Below are 9,207 nucleotides of genomic sequence, written 5' to 3' on the forward strand. Positions count from 1 at the left end.
TGAAAACCTAACTCTATGTTTATTGTATAAGAGTTTTTGAATGCCAAAATCATCTTGACTGTTTAAGGTTTGATAGAAAACGTATTTTATAAAGTGTTTATAGTTCTTGTTTCTCTTCTGTTAGATTTGGGTAACATTCTGATCAGGAATTTTGATAATTTTATAACTATAGCTCTTATGATTCATATGTTTATGATTCATAGAAGTGTTTATATCGTAAACTTGTATAGTTTGATGATACATCTAATCTGATTTTAAGTGTAGATGGCGGTGGTCAGTTTAGATGATACTGAGAAGGAAGCGGGTGAAAAGACTCAAAATATTGATGAGGATGAATTGTACATTGGAAAAAAGTTTGAAACACATGATGATTTGTTCAGTGCTTATAAAGCATATGCAAAACGTGAAGGATTTGCGGTTAGAAAAAGAACCAATCGGAAAAATGAAGACGGAATCATAAGAAATGTGACGTATGTTTGTAACCGAGCAGGAAATCCTGTTAACAAGACTAAAAATATAGCCAAACCTCGCAAGAGCAACCGTTGTGATTGCAAGGCTTACGTTACTGCAAGATTGGATGATGAAGACAAATGGGAGATTACTCAACTTAAGCTTGATCACAATCATACGTTTAATCCAAGTATGTCTCGACATTATCGACAACATCGGAAAGTTGAACCACATGTATTAGTACCATTGACCTTAATAACCAATCAGGAATTCCAATGGAAAAGAATTTCCGCTCTGTGGTGAATCAGTATGGTGGATATGATAAAGTTGATTGCAGTGAACAAGATTGTAGAAATGCCCTTGCATAAATACACTGACTACGACTTGGTGAAGGGGATGCAACTGCTTTGATTGCAGTGAAAAAGATCGTCACTTACATGAATCAAGTCGAGCTTTCACTCCAACTGCATCGTAGAACCTTCCAGCGAGGAATTTATCTAAAGGCAGAGTTAGATTCCATGTGGAAGTGTATTTTGTGCATTTTTTTCATTTGGTTTTAGGTTCATTATGTGTGTTTCTTTATTTGTGAGGAGTATTTCCTTGCATTTCACCAGGTTTTATTTTCCAGTTGCAAGGATATCTATGAAGCAAACATTTAGGTAACTTCGGTAATGCATTGCTTTAACAGAACAAATATATGGATCTTTTGTTGCTGACATTATGTGTGTGGCATTATTTTAAATCTTTATTCCTGCATCATAAAGCCGTCACAGATCATATACTTAATCCATGTATGTACATCATACATTTTGTTCTGCTATATTACCATAAATTTTGCAGTAGGTCTATATAGTCTGTAGTACCATCAATTGGAGAGCAAGATGAAGAGTATTTGTGCAGTCGGCATAATCCATCCAATGTGATCTGCCATAATTTATAAATAAAATTTATTTCATCAAAGAAGGAATACATTTACAGACCCATACATTTACAAAATATGCGAGTAGCTACAATGAGTTGTCAGGTTACAATTTCAAATTAACAAAACACTAGCGAATCTGGCCAATCCGTTCTTAGGTTACAATAGATTTACAGAGTTTTCAAGACAGTAGCCAAGACACCTCCAATAAGAAAATTAACACGCAAAACTGGTTAATCCTTTGTCAGTTGGTTCTTGTACAAAGACAAGTGATGCACAAGAGTTTACCAAATATAAATCTTGGTTGGAATACCCTGTCAGTGTTTCCATAAACAAAACGCCTTCTGTACATGGATTGAGAATTGAAAGCAACGTTTAGTGAACCAACACCCTGCGAAAGGCTGGAACCAAGACGGAACTGGTTACCTACTGTTTGGGCCACAGTCGGATGTTGAGGCTTTTCACCATACATGTTTTTTGGAAGTTACAAACCCTACAAACAAACAAAATTGATCAGGTATACACAATATGGGACATCATTCAATGTAACAATTTACATATGAACTACTCCATCGAACAAAATGATTGCGTCCAACTAAGAAGCAACTAGAAAACATGCATAAATAACTTCAACTAATGAATAAATATCAAGAACATTGGAACATAACCAGGCAAATAAGAATTTGTAAATGTTCATACAAGACAAGAAACAGCATAGCAAACTAATGATGTTTTTGCTTTTTCTTTCCATCAAGAAATTTTTTATTAAGTTCTCAGGGTTCTATTGTTTTACAAAGAATTTAGTATCTCTTCACTGAATTCATAAAGGGGAGAAAATTAATGGTCTAAACCAAAATTGCAATTTGTTTACGGATATTTACACATCAAGTTTCGATTATTTCCTTAAAAGCCGACTCTTTTAGTACACTAAAGGTCAAAATACTGCTTATCTCATCAATCAATATTCACAGCCAATTCTTGTGGTGTCATTTAGCCATTTAGAAATCTCTTGCACGTATGAAAAAAATGACCACTGAGAATTGCTTTAACAAGTTAATCACTGAGAAGAAAAAATGACAAAATGGTATCATACAACTCATGCCTAATAGTCATAACAGCGAAAAGAATACATTGCTTGGTCTCAAAATTTTGATAGTGACCAAATGTACAAGATCACCTGATAAAGTTGAAAATGCATAAAAGTGCATACATTTGATGGCCTAGGTCATGGTCCATGAATTTAGCAATTTTGCACAAGATTTCAAACTATTCAAATAAGGGTAGTTTGATAAGCCCTATCTAGGATCAGATTTTAAGGTCTTTTACAAAACTGTTTTACATACCAGGCTAAGAGTTGTTGTGCCAAGAAGCAGCAGGTACAGTTTACCCTGTCAAAATAAGTAAAATTGCAATTAAGATCCAGTTAAAGAAGAAACGCGGAGACATAACACCATTATCTTCAAAAATTAACCTATATGCTTCTAATTTAAGATCTCATACATCTAATCTGGTTAACAAGTGTCCTAAGAAATAACCAAATCTTAACCAAGAAGAGACTTATAATTCTACTATCAAATCTCATATAAGACGATTTGAGAAATGAAATTCTCGTAAACAAAATTAGAATAAAGATAGAAAATGAAAACTGTAGTAAAACGGGAAAGGAGACTTACTGTGATGTTATCTCCAATTGAATCGATAACTTTGTTGGATTTCTTACCTAACCAGTAGCTTCCTACTTGATTGATATCTAAGTTTAGCCGCTGAAGTCTGTCGGATTGATGAAATCTACCAACTGAATGGTAAACAGAAATATTACAAAAATTAGATCTAAAACATAAAACTAGAGTTAAATCATCGGATCGATACTCGAAGATACTGAAATCAATGGATGGGATTGAGCGATTTTTTACCTCAGAGCTAGAATTAGGTTTTCGACTTCGCTTCTCTCCTCTCGCTGTTCGAATAGGTGTGAGACAAGAAGAATAACATCATGTTTGTTTTTTCCCCTATGCAGAGGCTAAGAGCAACTGCAGTGGACGAGCAAACCTATAATTATGGTCCAGGGACGAGAAGCAACGGGACGGAGTAAAGACTAAAATCTGGATCAAAACCAAATTCCAGACCATATTTGGTCTGGGACCAAGACCAAAACTATATATAGTGGAGCGGAGGTATAATCACCGTTTGGCATCGGGCGTGTATATAATCTACGCCTGTTGTGAAACGTACGTAAAGTCACCGCCCCATAAAGAGGCGTGTATATAAGTTACGCCCGGTTCAGGCGTTGATAAAATGTTCGCCCGTTGGGACGTTGTTAAAGTTTACGCCCCACGTCAGGCGTTCATAAAATTAACGCCCCATTCAGACGAAGATTATACAAACGCCCCAGCCCGGCGTTGATATTCTTAACGCCCCACGCCAGGCGTATATATAGTTAACGCCCCAGCCCGGCGTTGATATTCTTAACGCCCCACGCCAGGCGTTTATATAGTTAACGCCCCAGACAGGCGTTGATATAATTAACGCCCCACGCCAGGCGTTTATATAGTTAACGCCCCATCCCGGCGTTGATATAGTTAATGCCCCACGCCAGGCGTTTATATAGTTAACGCCCCAAGCTTGAGTTTAAAAAAAAATTAAAATACTTAGACAAAATTGATTTTGAAATTTTTTTATATCGTTGGTAATTCGAACGTTGAAGAAAATGGAACGTTGGATAATTTGGAACGTTGGAAAGTTTGGAAGACATTTCGGAACGTTGAAAATTTCGGAAGAAACACCTATATATACACATGAGATCCTGTGACATTTTCCCACGACTAATACTTCAAAATATCCACACCAATAAGAAGAAATATTGTTTCTGCTTTCAAATCAGTTGGAAAATTTTCACGGATTCGCTTACAATGGCACCAAGAGTAGCACGAGGTCCAAATTTTACGACAATCGAAGATGTAACAATGTGTAAAATTCATTTATCTATATCTCAAGATTCTAGTGTTGGAGCTGATCAATCAGAGGCGACGTTGTGGACTCGTATCAAGGATGATATTGAACTTCATTTACCTAATAATCCAGAGCGGTCTTGGAGTTCTTGGCAAAAACGATATCAGGGAATAAGTAAAGATGTGGCGTTATTTTCGGCAAAAGAGGCAGAAGTTGAAGGTGAATATCATACTGGATGGGGTCCTGAAAAGAAGGTAAGCATTCTTGATTTTTCGAACAATTGTTTTCTAATATTTAATAAGCGCCCATGTACTTAAGTGTTTTTAAAAACATTAACAGCTTAAAGAAGTTAACAAGAGGTTCAAGGAATGCAACGATGGGAAAAAATTTAAGCACGAAGAGTGCTACCCAGTTGTGTTAGAAAATATAAAATATAATCGACGATCGACTTTTGTATTCGATACGACGCATGATTTGGACACTTATGAGAATAACGAGGAAGATGATGAAGGACCGCAAACAAAAACTCAAGGAGAGACCGGTAACGACACAGATAGGGGAGACATAGAGAACACATATCTTCGTAAGATGGGGAAAAAAGCAGTAAAAAGATTGAAGAAAACAGGGAGAGAGAAATCCAGTCACCAAGAGGAATTGATGGGAATAATTATTAAATAACAACAAAATTTCAATACTCATTACCAAGCACAATCAAGATTCAAGGTGGAACAAAGAGCATCAGAGTTTGCAGCAAAACAAGCTGAACATGCGCCAAAAATAGCCAAGCAAGCTGAAGACGAAGAATTTCGCATCATTATGATGGATCTTGAAAAAATGGAACCTGTACAACAAGAGTACTTCCGACTTCGCAGGGAGGACATAGTTCGGAATAAAAGAAACCAATCTTAACACAAAGGCGGAATAGTTCAAACCTTAATTATTTCTCCTATTTAGTGATTAGTAGTATTATTAGTATTATTATGTTTTAAATTTCTTATTATCTGAACAATTAGCATTATTATTATGTAATTTTTGGATTTTAAATTTACTTCCGTTGATTTGAATTAAATTTCTACTTTTTTGAAACATACGACCTTAATTAAAACTTGAGGATGTTTACATACAAATAGATAATAAAAAGGAAATGACAAACGACAATTTTTAATTCCCATATTCTGCCCATATATATTCGATCAAGTCATCACGCAAGCGAATATGTGCATCTTTGTTACGCATTGCACGTCGGCGTTGCTGAGCTCTAATTTGGGAAAACTCGTCACTATTGCCTCTTAATATATTAACCGGTGCTGCGTTGATACGTTGTTCATAAACATGTGGCCAGTCACAGGGTAGACGCTCATCCTCGATTATCATATTATGTAAGATAATACAAGTTTTCATGATATAGGCAAGCACATCTGGATTCCACATTCTTGCAGGTTGTTTGATGATTCCAAATTGTTGTTGAAGTACACCAAATCCCCGTTCAACATATTTTCTTGCACCCTCTTGCATCGATGAAAATATTTCCTTTTTCCTACCAACCGGATGTTTAATGGCCATAATAATAGTAGGAATCTCTGGGTATATTCCATCACCTAGATAATACGGCATATCATATGAATGTCCGTTCACCTCATAGCTCACCGGCGGTGCTTTTCCTGTTACAAGACTTCGAAAAACATATGAACGGTTCATAACATTAATATCGTTGTTAGAACCGGGCATACCAAAAAAAGCATGCCAAAACCATAGGTCATACGACACCACTGCCTCCAACATGATACTTTCGCTCCCTTTATACGCGGTGTAAGCCCCAGATTCTGCCGACGGACATTTATCCCATTTCCAATGCATGCAATCTAGACTACCCAGCATCCCAGGAAATCCCCGGTCTTTGTTTTGCTTGAGCAACAGTTCAATATCACCAGCCGTTGGTTCACGCAAATATTCTTTCCCATACACATTCACAATCGTCTTACATAACCTACGAGTAGCTTCCAGCACAGTTGTTTCTCCTATGCGTAAGTACTCGTCTATTGCATCTTCCGCACATCCGTAAGCTAACATTCGTACTGCTGCTGTTACTTTTTGATGAGGGTTTAATCCTAAAACTCCACAAGCATCGGGCTTTTGAACAAAATATCTGTTTGCATTGGTAACACCTTCCACTATCCGGTTAAACAATTGTCGACGCATTCTAAATCTTCTGCGAAAAACATTGGGTGGTTGGTTTGGGTACGGAGAGAAATAGTCGTTCCATAGAAGTTCAGCCCCTGACTCACGATCTCTTGGTATTCTGATACGAGTTTGAGGCCATTTTGAATTTGTAACAAGGACTCCCAAACTAACGGCCATGTTATTTTGCATAATTGCTATTGCATCATCATCCGAGGAATAAAAACTACTATTAGAAGAAGAAGATGAAGAAGAAACAGAAGAGCAATAATGAGCGGTTTTCTCATAGTGTTCCATTACTATATGAAGCATAAGAGATGTATTGTTATTCATATATTGAGTGATCAGGTCTTTAATTTATAACCCATTTTCAAGAGCATTAAAAAAACCAAAAATAGATATTTTTTTGGGTTCACGCAAAAGTGTTTTCCAAAAAAGATAAAGTGTTTGTCAGGGACCTGATATGACTATACTATATATGATATGACTATACTATATAAGATAAGAAAAGATAACTCCAAAGACAGGTCATCTAAATAGTCATAACAAATTAACCCTTCATATTATCATTATCCGAAGTGGACGATCTTGGTGCCACAAAAGGCATGTGCGTTCTCGGATTGGTATTGACTGAGGACATTGTTGAAGCTGATCCTTGATTCATACCACTCCAAACTTGTGATGGAAGGGTTTGAGAAAAGGAACCGTATCCAAGGAGAGGTTGGACAGTGTGCGGCATACGGAAAAGAGATAGTTGTTGCTGCAAATCAACGTTCGCATTATTTAGCCTTTGTATTTCTGCTTCTTTCGACATAATAACGTCCATCCTCTCCTTCGTTTGTTTTAATGTAAATTCGCGAAATTGTTGATTAAAATCAGCATTTTCTTGAAATAATGTGTAAGCTTCATGCTGTCAAGAAAAAATAAAATATATAAGTACAAATATACCAACAAAAATCGAACGTACAATAAAAAGTCGAAAGTACACTTACGTGGGATAATAGATGTGGAGGAGGGATATGTACATGTTCAACAAGTTGTTCAATTGGGACCGTATACAAGTCACCGACATACCCATATGTTTGGGCTTCCCAAATAGGATGAGTCACGTAATCTTTGGAGTTGGTTACCATTGTCCAGTATTGTAAATATATATCATAATCTTTAACAACTTGCACTATCTCTGTTGCATCGACCAAACCTTCTTTTTTTAGGCGTTCGGCTTGAATATTGCCAATATCCCCTATAACTGTGTGTAGTCTTATAGGAACAGCGAAAGTACAATGGTTTTGCCGCCAACACCTTTCACCAAGATACATGTTGTGCTGTACAGTTAGAAAGGGAATAAGAATTTAGTAAGTATGTTATATAGAAAAAAGTATGTTATATAGTAAGTATGTTATATAGAAAAAAAGTATGTTATATAATAAAATTTACAAATTAACTCACAATGCCCATGTAAGAAAATATATATCTCGAGTCTGATAGCCGCGTAGCCGTGCATCCCATATCAGATGCAAGAACTTCTCTGTATGATTCCCATGGGCGCCATGTCACTTGTTCAGCAGTAAGCTTACTTAGTAAATCCCTACAACGGAAAATATCATTTGTATTCTTCGGTACATTCCATTTAGAAGATACGGGCCATTTTTGTTCTGTACTCGCCTCTGGGATTTCTGGTCGACATATGCCCAGGTATTCATACCCCCAAAACTACTCCATCAAAATAATTAGCCAATTTAATAACTTAGCAACAAAATAAACAATGAGAGGAAAAATAACTATATTGAAAGAATACCTCTAATACTTGGAATGGACCACATAGTGCCTTCTGTCTCCTCCCAGATAAACGGAGTGCCGCATACAATTTCGAAAACGCAGCACCACCCCAGTCATACGTGGATACTACATCAAGATTTTCAAAAGCAGCTAACCATCCAGCATCAATATAAGTCTTTGCATTAGAAAAGAAAAAATGTCCCAAAACATACATGAAAAAGGCAATTGCTACTCTATGAGCAAGGGTGCTATCATTTTCAGCCGCAACCAACTTGTCTTCAAAGAAATATGACCTTAAATATTTAATTGTAATTGAATTTGAAACCCATGACGGTGCTTTTGGACAGAGCGTGACATCTTGGATATCCGGAAAGATATGCTCACGAACATGTTCAAATTGGTACTTCCCCGAATCATAAGGAACATCAGGCCCATCACCGATACTCAGTCCAGTCAACATGAGCCAATCTAGGGGGTGAATCCCATCTCACCAAATGGGAAGTGAAAAGTGTTTGTTGTATCCCAAAATCGCTCAGCAATATAATCAACCATTGAATGGTTGGTTTCGCTACGTTGTATGTCCAGTAAATTTTGCCATCCCGCTTTTTCAATAATATATTTAGCTCTAGGACAGTGTTGTGAAATAGTTTGATAGTGATGAATTACCGATGCCAAAGATCCACGATGTTGATACTTCAATTTGTGCTCCCCGGTAAATGTGATGTCCGTAGTAGCGTGCGGTTTATCATCTTGCAGTATAGGAAATCTCCCTAACCGGGGAATATCAACCTCCTTAATTGTACCAGTAGCGATTAAGTTATAATCCTCTTCGGCTACAGATTTTTGTTTCTTGTTCGTCTTCATGCGACCATTGAAACGCGCTGTGAATTTGTTCAACATATGTGCACACGCAATATAGATGCAGTTACATT

General features: G+C 36.8%; 1 protein-coding gene and 1 long non-coding RNA gene across 2 annotated transcripts; one reads left to right on the forward strand and one right to left on the reverse strand.

Annotated features, from left to right (window-relative positions):
* The first annotated feature begins 264 nt into the window (after nt 1-264).
* Nucleotides 265-818, forward strand: LOC113352822 (protein FAR1-RELATED SEQUENCE 8-like). Its single transcript, XM_026596590.1, has 2 exons — nt 265-640; nt 718-818. The coding sequence occupies exons 1-2, from the start codon at nt 265-267 to the stop codon at nt 816-818; spliced, it is 477 nt and encodes a 158-aa protein (XP_026452375.1).
* A 557-nt stretch (nt 819-1,375) lies between these two features.
* Nucleotides 1,376-3,398, reverse strand: LOC113354533. Its single transcript, XR_003361933.1, has 4 exons — nt 3,283-3,398; nt 3,043-3,164; nt 2,713-2,757; nt 1,376-1,862 (listed from the first exon to the last, which is right to left on the reverse strand). It is a non-coding gene; the product is annotated as an uncharacterized LOC113354533 (long non-coding RNA).
* Between the last annotated feature and the right edge of the window lie 5,809 nt (nt 3,399-9,207).

Source organism: Papaver somniferum, chromosome 2 (genome assembly GCF_003573695.1).
Source record: "Papaver somniferum cultivar HN1 chromosome 2, ASM357369v1, whole genome shotgun sequence".
In the NCBI taxonomy this organism is placed as follows: domain Eukaryota; kingdom Viridiplantae; phylum Streptophyta; class Magnoliopsida; order Ranunculales; family Papaveraceae; genus Papaver; species Papaver somniferum.